Source organism: Paroedura picta, chromosome 5 (genome assembly GCF_049243985.1).
Source record: "Paroedura picta isolate Pp20150507F chromosome 5, Ppicta_v3.0, whole genome shotgun sequence".
NCBI classification, from domain to species: domain Eukaryota; kingdom Metazoa; phylum Chordata; class Lepidosauria; order Squamata; family Gekkonidae; genus Paroedura; species Paroedura picta.
In genome coordinates, this window is record NC_135373.1 from 65319090 (window position 1) to 65331284 (window position 12195).

Consider the following 12195-nt stretch of genomic DNA (forward strand, 5'->3'; position numbering starts at 1 on the left):
TAGGGGGCTTTTTGCACGCCTTCAAAATAGCACAATGGTTGCCAATTGAAAACGCTACTGATTTGCTGTTTTGCACAACGTCGTCGACAATCTGCCACACACCTGAAACCAATCTGCAAAAAGCGCTTCCTTGTAGCGCTTTCAGGGAAATCCCCAAAAGTGGATTCACCCTCCGGAAAGCGATACACTCCTGCAACCAATCTGCAACACTAGCGAAAAAGACCTGTGCGTTAACATTGTTGCAGTTTCTACAAAGTCCCTCCCCCTGGCTCTCTTCTCTGATCTTCCGGCGAAGCGATCGCCATTTTTTTTTTCTCCGAGCGAGTGGGGATAATGCACCAGCGAGCCTCTTTCAGTTTAGAGGCTTCCCTGGCTTCAGTCCCTCCCCTTCAGTCACTAAGCACACACATTTTACACATTCATTCAGCCGAAAATCGGGCCCGTGAGAGGGGGGGGGAGGGGGGATATTTTTTTTTTCACTCGGAGGGAGTGTGGCAACGAACAAACGACAGCTCAAACACACCAGGCAGCTGGATGGGTCTCTCCGTTGCAATGAATTAACATAGATTCGTTGCAATGGGTCTGTTTTTTTTTTAAAAAAAACCTTTCTTAAAGGGAAAGGGGCTGTTTGGGAGCATGTCATTCAGTGACCAATTTGCTACAAAGATCCCGGTGCGTAAAGCCCCTGGGTTTCTGATGATGTGTACCAGACCTGGAAAATACATACACTGTTCTATTTGTACAAAGTTGTGATCAAACATATTGCCCTTCTCTCGTGGGTTCAGGGTGGTTTACAACATACAAAATAAAACCACCATCATAATCATAAAAGCAGTTTGTTCCCATTATTAAAATTATTGTTACAGTTTTAAAATCTATTTTAGCATACATTTTATTTGTTTGGAGTGCAAACTTTTCTTGGAGTCAGGTGGAGGAGTAGAGTGTCAACAGGATGTTTTAAGGTATTTGGTGTTTGTCATTTATCTCTCAGCATATATATGAGTGAGTGTGTGCAGGGAGGCCAGTACCTTTGATGTTCTGTGGGCCTCAACTGCAGACCTGGCAGAATAACTCTGGCTTACAGGCCCTGTGGAATTCTTTCAAACCTTCATAACCCAGATCTCACTTGGGAGGTTGGATCAGGGGCTGAAAAAGCTCTGGTGCTGGTTCAGGCCATCATTACGTCTCTTGGGCAGGAGATCATCAGTAGGTTTGAGGTAGATATAGGGGAGGAGGCGGTCCCATAGGCACAAAGATCCCAGACCCTTTAAAAGTAAGTACTAATAACTTGAACTTGATTTGGTCCTCAACTTAGATCTAATGCAGCCAGGAGAACATTGATCAAATATGTTCTCTCCATCCAATACCCATATGGAATTGGGCTGCTGCATTTTGAACCAGTTGAAGCTTCTGGATTAAATACAAAGGCAACCTTGTGTAGAGTGAGTTGCAGTAGTGCAGTCTGGAGGTGGCTGTTGCTGTTGACTGATGGGGGGCTACCTATCGTGCTTGGCGCAGATGGTAGCATGCCTGGTGGTTGGTTTTTGTGACTTGGGTCTAGACAATAGAATGTTGTGACATCACTTCCTGGCCTGTGACATTACAACATTATGATGTTTCTGTTTCCTAGTTTCTCTTTCCAAAAGCTGTCAAGATTGGTGGGCATGAGCCTGGCCATCCAACGTAGAGATCTGTATTTTGATTTTACTGTTCTTTTCTGGTACTGGTGACTTTCTGTATTGCTTTGAATTTCATTTAATATGGTGTGAAAACTGCCAAGCCTCTTGGGAATTATTAAACATGTATCAAACCATGCGAGCCAAACTCTTTTAGAGGGCTTCTAAAATGTTACCCTCAGAGCACAGGACAGGGGAAAAAATTACCAGAGAACTTTCCTAACAAACTCTGTTGTAAATTACTACAAGACTCTGACAAGAAAGAAAATTGAGTGTAAAAATTCTATCATAGACCTATTGTACCATAAATCTTTAGGCAGGGTTTTGCGTCTCTTACCTGCACTGGCTCATACCTGTCTAAAATAAAATTGATGGCCTTTTACCACTATTAATTGGGCAGAGGAGATGGTAAGGGCAGCATATAAAACCGAAAAGAAACAAAGTTAGCACCCAGTGTCTTAAACGTTTGGCATGTTTAGTGCTCACCTTCTTGAGCTTCTTCAGTTTAGTTTGACAGGAATGTTGCTGAGATTGTTGCCTGTAAAATGAAGAGATGAATATGTAAATACTGTATAAAACACTTCAAGGGGCCAGGCTTTGCTAAATGCACTTGGCAGAACTTAAAATGCTAGTAAAAATAAATGTAAAGGATTTTTTTACTTCAGTATGCTATTACAACCTATATTGCATATGCAGACAGAATTTAGTGACTTAAAAAGAATAGAATGTTACTGGTTTTTCAGATCGTAGTAGCTACACTGCTTAGGAAGCATTAGTTCCATAAACATAAAAAACAAATGCACTTTGGGGAACGTAAAATTGGCCATTTGAAACTTAATGTCTGAATTCTCAATCCTTAGATAATAGAGCTTGTAAATTGCAGCGTTGTTCCTGCCTACCAAATATTCTTCCGAATTTTGATAAAGTGATATGGGCTCTTTTCTATTTAAATGGTTGCTTCTGACATGTCCTCTCTTAGGACCTCTGGGTTTCAAAACTTACTATCTGTGCTTCTCATTTCCATACACTCTTTTCATGAAATAAAAAACCGAGAAGCCTGTTCATGCTGTTCCTTCTTCCTTTAAGGTGGAATGGCACAGGGAAAATTTACATTGTGCACACAGCCATTAAATAAGAAAGCAAGACATCATGTTTGTGGATTGAACAAGGGGGCTGCAACATTAATAATGCTGCAACTCTACAGCAGAAAATCAGCCCCTCTTATATTGCATGGGTTTGATGCACAAGGTAGCTGAGAGGAGGCTCCAAGCCCAAACATGCAAAACTTTGAGAAAGACTTCATTAGAAGCTGAGCACGTAAGCTGTGCATTGGTTTATTGCAGTGTGTGTAATAAATATAAGCTTGGCTACAATGGACATGCCACTGATGGAAGCAGGTCTTTCCCTTCTTCCCTCCTTACTCAGCAACCTCCTATAACTTTCCTAAACGCATTGCCAACGGTGAAGAAAGCTTTGCAGACAAAACTGTTGTTCAGGTTGGGGAAGTGGAGCAGTGTTGAGCATTGGAGTGAGACCTACCTCCATCATCATCAGGACATTTGTAGGACCCTGATTAATAATTATGCCGATAATAGACTTGCTGTGTCTGTAAGTCCTGGATTCAGGATAATATTTTCGTAGGCACAAGAACCTTTGCCTGTGGAGCTGCTCTCCCTTCTACAGCATCCCAAAACCTCCACTCTCCCCATCTATTTCTGGAGGAGAGGGGAACAATCAGCAGCAGGATTTGGGAGTGGGACAGGGATAAACATTTTGGGCTGCTATGGGAAAGGGAGTGGAAAAATTGCTCCCTTTCCTCTTCTCTTTCCTCTTCTTCAGAAGAGGAAACTCCCGTTAGAAGTTTTTTCTGTTCATTATCCAGCCCTCCATGTACTTGCTACTTTGTTTTGTCTGGCAGGAGGCACTTGGATTTCTAGGAGTTAGGTGTTCTTTGTTAGAGGAAAACAGCAGAACCCCCCCCCCCCCCCAAGAGGCTGAGCTCCTAGCTGGCCCTGCAGCCCTATATTGGCTTGTCACCTGTGCCCCCGCAATGTGTAGCTACTGAGCTTCGCCTGGGTTTCATTCACATTTTTCATAATTTTATTTTTGTCAGACTACTGTTTTGAGCCTCTGCTTCTGTCATTCCCACAGGCCTGCAACTCTGAAAAACAGAATCCAATTAGTTATTAAAATAATGAGAAAGTAGAACTTAAATGGTGAAAGTCATTCTTTTGATCAACGTTTGCTTTCATTTTCATGACACGGCACCATTTTCCTTGGTGTTTTTCTTCCTTCTGGTACATACGGGATAAATCTCTGTTTGTTTATGGTATAATATTTAGATGTGAAATGAAAAAAATACTTCCACCTAGGAATGAACAGTTAAACTGCTTTTAAAATAAATGTTTCCATAGCATGTTATTGATAATGGTTTAGGTTTGATTGCATTGATGATTTATTGGGCCTGATTTGCATTTTTTACACAATTATACCGTATGTTTTTTATACAATGTAAGTAATTTTTATGCCTAACTAGGGATTGGATCCAGCTGTAATTCCCACTGACAGAAAGGACTCTTTTCAGTAGAATGTTACTTTCTCACCTCTCCCATCCTGCAATGATGTCTACAATGCTGCTCCTGAGGTGGGGGGCAGTGGGGGGGGCAGCATGAGGAGTAAATCAGAGGACTGTTGTGGGAGGAAGGATTGGCAAAAATGGTCCCTCCTTTCTGTTAGCATAAATGGTGCGAAAAGGAAGGTGCAGCAGTTACATTCATGCAAAGGGAAAAACCTGGGATCGAAATGAACATACTGGAATCAAATCAGTAAGATGGTGTAATTCCACAGCTAACCCTAATGCCCGTGATTTAAGACATTTACCCAATAAAGAAGTGACCCAATAGTTCATGCTTTTTGCTAACTACTAGTAGCGTACAAATTTTCCTTTTTGTAAGGAACTACTACATATTTATAAAGTGCTCATAGTAGTATCTGTTTCAGGAGGGTGGTGCCTTAGCTGAAGCATATAAGTTAGGCTGCTGGGCCATCTTTTAAGCATCCAGTCATAACAGCCCAGTATAATAAAGCCACAGACTTTTGGGACAGGGCTGCGCAGCTGAAGAGTTCCAACAGCTGAAGCTTCCCAGTGATCTTGCTGAAGGAAGCCCTTTATTCCCTGCCCCCACTAGGTGGCTGCTTTTCAGAAGAGGAAATGACAATCAAACTTCTGCACATGTGTGAGAGAAAAAGAAACCCTCTCTGTCTCTGTATAGCCATTTCTTCATTGCCAGGGGCTCTTGTCCTCAAGGAATATGCCAGGGCTGGTTCAAAGGGTGTTTTCATCCCAAACAAGGCATTCTTGTGGCTTGGGAGCAAATTTGACAGTGACACACTTTGGCAGCCACCTCATTGCGCTGTCCCTTACAGCTGCTGCCAGTTAACACACATCCGGCATTGTAGCAATGGGACCCGTCCTGGGACCTACTGGATTTCCTGCTACCATTGACCAAATGAATCTTACAGATGGGGCTGATTGGCATATGGAGAATGGCCAAACAAAATTGCTTATCTGGTGTTGTGTGGTCCAGACTAGCCCTGCTCAAGAGAGCAAATACTGCCCGGTTCGCTTTAGTCATGTGTTGTGTTTGCATGCTTTTGCACGTTTGTTTGTTTTTAAATGTATCATCTGCATAGCTGCCCTCACATTTTAAATCACACTGAGCTGAAATTAGTTCCACGCTAGGCCACACCAGTGCCAGCTTTGTGCAATGTCTGTGCCCTCTGATTAAATAATGAACAAAATGGCATGGATGAATGAGTGTGTTATGAATGATTCTTCTCCGATTTCTGGAGAGCTCACATTTATTTGCCACTTAGTAACATTTCTCTTTCAAATCGTCCCATGGGTTAATCCTGGCCTCTAACGTGCCTGATTCTGACCTATATCAGTGTTGTGGAAATGCGTTTGGGTCTGTGGTTGGCCTTAAGTTCTAAGGCAGAATGAAATGGCAAGTCTTAATCCCTGAAGGGTCGTGTGGTTCCTATTCCTGTAGCAGGATCATTTGAAAACTACAATAAGCCCTTACTTATCCAGCTGTTAATGCTGTGAGCAGCAGTGACCAGGCTCCTGTATCAGATAGCAGCATCCCTTAAGGCACTCTGAGGTAGCCTGTTCAGAGTACTAGGAGAAAAATATTTGCTGAACCATTTTCCTTGCTACAGAAGAATGCCGGCTTTGAAAGAGTATGAATGTTAAATTTCCAGTAGCTATTATTTTGATTTCAGAAGCACATATCTACACATGTAACCACATTTAGTACTTTTAGCATGGGGAAGCTGTCCAAAAATTGCACCTGCTCCATGCTGATTACTAAGACTCATGGCGTGGAAGATGGTCAGTTGCCATGGGAAGTCCATTTTGGTAGTATTTCTGTGGCAAGCACAATATTGCAGTCCAGCACTGGAATCAATGAATAGAATCATAGAATCATAGAATCATAGAATCATCTGTACACCGCCCGTGGCGCCGCGGGCGCCACGGACTAAATAAAACAGTAAGGGGTTCTGGGGCGGGATGTGTCCGGGATGAGGAAGGGTCCGGATTGGACCCTTCCTCATGACAGACAACCGGAGGGACCAAACGGCAGGCGCGAAGCGCCTGCCGATTGGTCCCTCCGATTCCCAGCCCCAGCAACTGCGAGCCGCGCTCAGCGCGGCTCGCAGTTGCTCCCGGCCTGACGTGGTGAGAGGCGCGAAGCGTCTCTCACCGCGTCAGGCCGGCCCCAAGGAAGCCCCCGCCGCAAACACAACACAAGACTCCAGCCGCCGAGAAGCTGCAGAAAAAAAAAAACACCCCCGGAGGAGCCTTTCGCCGCTAGCGCGACAAGAGGCAGCAGGAAAAAAAACCCCTGTAGGAGCTCCAAGCCGCCGCGCCGACGAGAGGCAGCAGAAAAAAAAACCCCTGTAGGAGCTCCAAGCCGCCGCGCCGACGAGAGGCAGCAGAAAAAAAAAAAACACCCCCGGAGGAGCCTTTCGCCGCTAGCGCGACGAGAGGCAGCAGAAAAAAAAACCCCTGTAGGAGCTCCAAGCCGCCGCGCCCGACGAGAGCTAGCAGAAAAAAAAAACCCTGCAGGAGCCTTTCACAGCTCCAAGCAGCAGAAAAAAAACCCCGGAAGGAGCCTTTCACAGCTCCAAGCAGCAGAAAAAAAAACCCTGTAGGAGCCTTTCGCAGATCCAAGCAGCAGAAAACAAAACCCTGAAGGAGCCTTTCCCAGCTCCAAGCAGCAGGAAAAAAAACCCCTGTAGGAGCTCCAAGCCGGCACGCCCACGAGAGCTAGCAGAAAAAAAAAACCCTGCAGGAGCCTTTCACAGATCCAAGCAGCAGAAAAAAAAACCCTGTAGGAGCCTTTCGCAGATCCAAGCAGCAGAAAACAAAACCCTGAAGGAGCCTTTCCCAGCTCCAAGCAGCAGGAAAAAAAACCCCTGTAGGAGCTCCAAGCCGGCACGCCCACGAGAGCTAGCAGAAAAAAAAAACCCTGCAGGAGCCTTTCACAGATCCAAGCAGCAGAAAAAAAACCCCGGAAGGAGCCTTTCGCAGATCCAAGCAGCAGAAAACAAAACCCTGTAGGAGCCTTTCCCAGCTCCAAGCAGCAGAAAACAAAAAAACCCTGTCGGAGCCTTTCACAGCTCCACGCAGCAGAAAAAAAAACACCTCCTGGTGTCCCCTGGGTCCTAGCGCCCATTGCATTCCTGGTTGCAATGGGCTTTCTTGCTAGTAGAATCATAGAATCATAGAGTTGGAAGGGGCCATACAGGCCATCTAATCCAACCCCCTGCTCAACGCAGGATCAGCCCTAAGCATCCTAAAGCATCCAAGAAAAGTGTGTATCCAGCCTTTGCTTGAAGACTGCCAGTGAGGGGAAACTCACCACCTCCTTAGGCAGCCTATTCCACTGCTGAACTACTCTGTGAAAATTTTTTTCCTGATATCTAGCCTATATCGTTGTACTTGAAGTTTAAACCCATTACTGCATGTCCTCTCCTCTGCAGCCAATGGGAACAGCATCCTGCCCTCCTTCAAACGACAACCTTTCAAATACTTAAAGAGGGCTATCATGTCCCCTCTCAACCTCCTTTTCTCCAGGCTGAACATTCCCAAGTCCCTCAACCTATCTTCATAGGGCTTGGTCCCTTGGGCCCAGATCATCCTCGTTGCTCTCCTCTGTACCCTTTCAATTTTATCGACGTCCTTCTTGAAGTGAGGCCTCCAGAACTGCACACAGTACTCCAGGTGTGGTCTGACCAGTGCCGTATACAATGGGACTATGACATGTTGTGATTTTGATGTGATGCCTCTGTTGATACAGCCCAAAATGGCATTCGCCATTTTTACCGTTGCATCACACTGCCTGCTCATGTTTAGTTTACAATCCACAAGTACTCCAAGGTCTCGTTCACACACAGTGTTACCTAGAAGCGTATCCCCCATCCAGTAGGCATGCTTTTCATTTTTCTGGCCCAGATGCAGAACTTTACACTTATCTTTATTAAATTGCATCATGTTCTCATTTTCCCATTTTCCCATTGTGTTCAGATCTTGTTGAACTCTGTCTCTATCTTCCGGAGTATTTGCCAGTCCTCCCAATTTGGTGTCATCTGCAAGCTTGATGAGTAGTCCCTCCACCCCCTCATCTAGTCTAGATCATTAATAAATACGTTAAAAAGTACCGGGCCGAGCACCGAGTCCTGAGGTACCCCGCTACTCACCTAAGGTACCCCGCTACTCAAAATGAAAAGCATGCCTACTGGATGGGGGATATACTTCTAGGTAACACTGTGTGTTACTTGGAGTACTTGTGGATTGTAAACTAAACATGAGCAGGCAGTGTGATGCAGCTGTAAAAATGGCGAACATGTTAACCTGCTATCCAGACACTATCCTTTGGCTACTGCCATCTCTAGATGTGTCTAAACCCTTTGACCTGTGGGAAAAAACAGATGTAAAATAGGTACTAGGCCTTTCTGCTTTCTCTGCATCTTCCGTTAGAGTTTGTCCATCCACACCCTACAGTGGGCCTATTGCCTCCTTTACTTTACGTTTGCTCCTCACATAACTGAAAAATCTTTTCTTGTTACAATGGGCTTCCCTGGCCAATCTTAGCTCACTCTCAGCTTTGATGTGATGCCCCTGTTTAACAACAGTTTGTTTTGGATTTGGGACTATGCTGTATCATGTCCTTTCTTTTCATTTTTCACACTTTGCAGAAAGCATCCAATAATATAGTTAGAAATGCTCAGGTGCTGTCAACAGTTCAATCCCATGCAACATTACTCTGCTCTAAGCCTGTTGACGCATAGGATTGCAGTGTAAGTCACATTGATTTGAATGGGAAACTGAAGAAGACCTTTCCCATGAAAAATGATGGGGCATTTAATGTACTTAACTTTGTCTGAAACTCCCATAATCATTTTCTCTGGGGACCTTGTGTTCCTTAACATTTGGTCTTTTAATGCCCTTCATTTCTAAATAGTTACACCATGCTACAAACAGCCAAAACTATAAACTAGACCCTAAAACAGCACTGGGAGAAGATAGGACACTAAAGGGATAGATTTCATTAAGGTTATGCAATGTCAGTAGCAGTTATGGAACTCCCAGACTTAATGAAGTATGTTCCTGTTCCTGTTTATTCTCCCTTATGTAGCACCATAGTTCACTTGACCTCATGGTTATTTTAGGATGTTTGCATACTGGAGCGGTTTAAAATGGGTATTTCATTTCTAGCCAACTGGGAACATTTTTTTGCCTATCCTTTGGAGTAAATGCAAGTAAAATGTAGCTGTGAACACTGGGCGGAGAAAATGGGAACCAATGATTTTCATGCTTGGATTTTCAGGTTGCACCTAGTGGTAGCCACACACACATACACGAACCTGCTTTATATTAACTCGAATGCATACAACAGCCCCATGTATTCACTGAATGTTCAGCAAAGGAGAATAGGATCAAGCAAGCTGGCCCTGCTGCTTACCTCCATTCACTTGTTTGATTGCCTGCAGGGGTGATGGCATAGAGCAGTGGTCCCCAACCTTTCTGAGGCTGGGGACCGGCAGGGTAACTGCCCCGCCCACGCATCGCACATGCGCGAGCCGTGCCCGCGCATGCACCACGTGTGGCCGAAACTGCGCATGCGCGGCACTTCTGCGCATCCGCAGCACTTCCGTGCATGCACGCATGCACGGGTGCGGCCCTGATTCCCTCTCCCTGCCCTCCCACAGTAAGAAGCTTCCCAGGCCACAAGCTTGCGGCCTGGGAAGTTTTTTACTGCGGGGGTGGCGGGGAGAGGGACCCGCGGCCCGGCGCCATGGCCTTCGCGGCCTGGCATCGGGCCGCGGCCCGCAGGTTGGGGACCACTGGCATAGAGGAAGGGGCTGCACAGATTCTCCCTACCTGTGAACGGTGATGTTTTAAAACTGACATTGCTAATCACACGCAGGGATACTTTGAGCAGCACTTCCTCCACTGAATTGCTCTTGCAGAGGACCAGCAGGTCATTGAAAGCAAACTCCAAAGCATGGATTAGATTATTTCACCAACTCTGCCAACAAGCAGTAAGGATTCTCTGTAGGAGCAATGACAAAACTGGGCACTAAGCTATGAAGGTTCCCCCAGGGAGCTTTCCTGAGAAGCTATCTCCTGTGGATGCATGAGATTGGAGTTGCTGGGAACATTGATACCCATGATTATAAGGCAGACTTAGCTTGATTGAACTCCTTGGTTACATACAAGTAGAGCCTCTGATGAGTGTTCCTTTGATGTTGCACGTTCAATACCTGGCTTTTACATCATGTGAAGCAGCTTTAGAGCTATGCGGGAGAACTATGTGGTAGCTGGTCAAGCTTTTCCAGCCATTGCTTTCTGCTGTTGTTCTGTGCAAGACCTCTGCATCATTGGGTTGTTAAATCAATAATGTTTGGCTTTCAGGTGCTAAAGAGAGTATCAGGGATTTTGTGTTGCAACAAGCCCTGATATGCATTCCTTTCACTAATTTTTTAAACTAAAAACAAAACAAAAATGTTTTAATGGATGGAGGGGGGTGAAAGATGAAATGCACAGCCTCATGGAAGTTATAGTGCCTTCTAAAACAGAATGACTTCTTTCTAAACTTAGCAGGGCATAGCTCTGCTGAAGATGGCATTGCAAAGTATAAATAACACCAAAGAAGTAAGTTGCAACATAAAATGTAAAACAAACTCTCTTAAGTTGACAGTGATACCACTAAGTGTTGGTAGGGCAAAGTAAGAAAGCAACCTGCCTCATTCAAGATGTGTGTGTGTGTGTGTGTGTGGACTAGCTGCCTCTCCAATATCTGGCTGTTTACTACACTGAACTGAGCAATAATTGAATTAAACTGTATTTTCCAGTTTTCTGACATTGTCCAGTCTTACTCTACTCCTTAATGAAACCCTTGTTTTGGGGAGGAAGGCTGATCCATAAAACCTTTGTGAGGGAAAGATCTATGTTCATATACCAGACCCATATAAGCTCTGCTATGACGGTGTTTTCATTTGGACCCCAGAAAAAAAGGGTTCCGCTCACAAATAGTATACAACAATGGGAACTCTTTCTTCATCCTAAAGTATCACATTTGGGAAACATTTTTTACATTTGTTTCAGTGTTTTTTTAATGTAGCAGGGGTACATATAGAGAACTTATACATCTTACCTTGCAGAATGTCACCTTACTTTAAATCAAATCAATAAATGTACCACCTTCATTAAAATACCGTATCTAGAAACTGTTCCTTAGTTGACAATTAGAAAATTGCTTAAATCAAGCTAAAAACTTAACAAGTTGCTTTAATTGAGGGGCACACTGTATTTTTTTAAAAACCCAGCTGTACTTCAGGCATGTAATTGAAAAGTGATTTTATGCTGGTTATTTGTAGATACCTCAAATCAGCTATGCATCAACAGCTCCAGAATTAAGTGACAACACCAGGTATGACTTCTTTTCTCGTGTGGTGCCACCTGACTCTTATCAAGCCCAAGCCATGGTTGATATTGTGACAGCTCTGGGATGGAACTATGTATCAACACTAGCGTCAGAAGGGAACTATGGAGAAAGTGGCGTTGAAGCATTCACACAGATCTCGAGGGAATCTGGTAAGTGGGAACCATTTTTGTTTGTGGTTGGTGAACTCCAAGCATCACTTAGTTATTGTTGGCTGATCAATGTGGAATAATCAGTGCCTTTACAGATCTACGGTGCAATGTCCTTCCTTTATGGGAAGCTGAAACTTTTGTTACATACTGGTGTATTAATGTGATATTTGTCCTATACTAGGAAGAAATTCTTTCAGAACTGAAAACCATGATAAACTTCTTGGACCTGTTTTGGAAAGGAAGGTGTGTGCATGTGCGCGCGCGCATGTTTGAATTTTTGTAAAAAAAATCAAGTTTGGCAAAAGATCTAGTGACTACCAGTCCTTGCAGCTTCTATAACCCCAGTGTAACAGA

At 44.3% G+C, this 12195-nt stretch overlaps 1 protein-coding gene across 7 annotated transcripts in view; it reads left to right on the plus strand.

The window, feature by feature from the left end:
* The window catches only part of GRM8 (glutamate metabotropic receptor 8), a 685094-nt gene that overhangs the window by 188321 nt on the left and 484578 nt on the right, over positions 1-12195 (plus strand). For all 7 annotated transcript variants that reach the window (XM_077338334.1, XM_077338332.1, XM_077338336.1 and 4 more), the window contains one exon: positions 11625-11841. In XM_077338334.1, coding sequence (XP_077194449.1) covers positions 11625-11841 — 217 coding nt within the window. The remainder of the gene's footprint in view (positions 1-11624; positions 11842-12195) is intronic.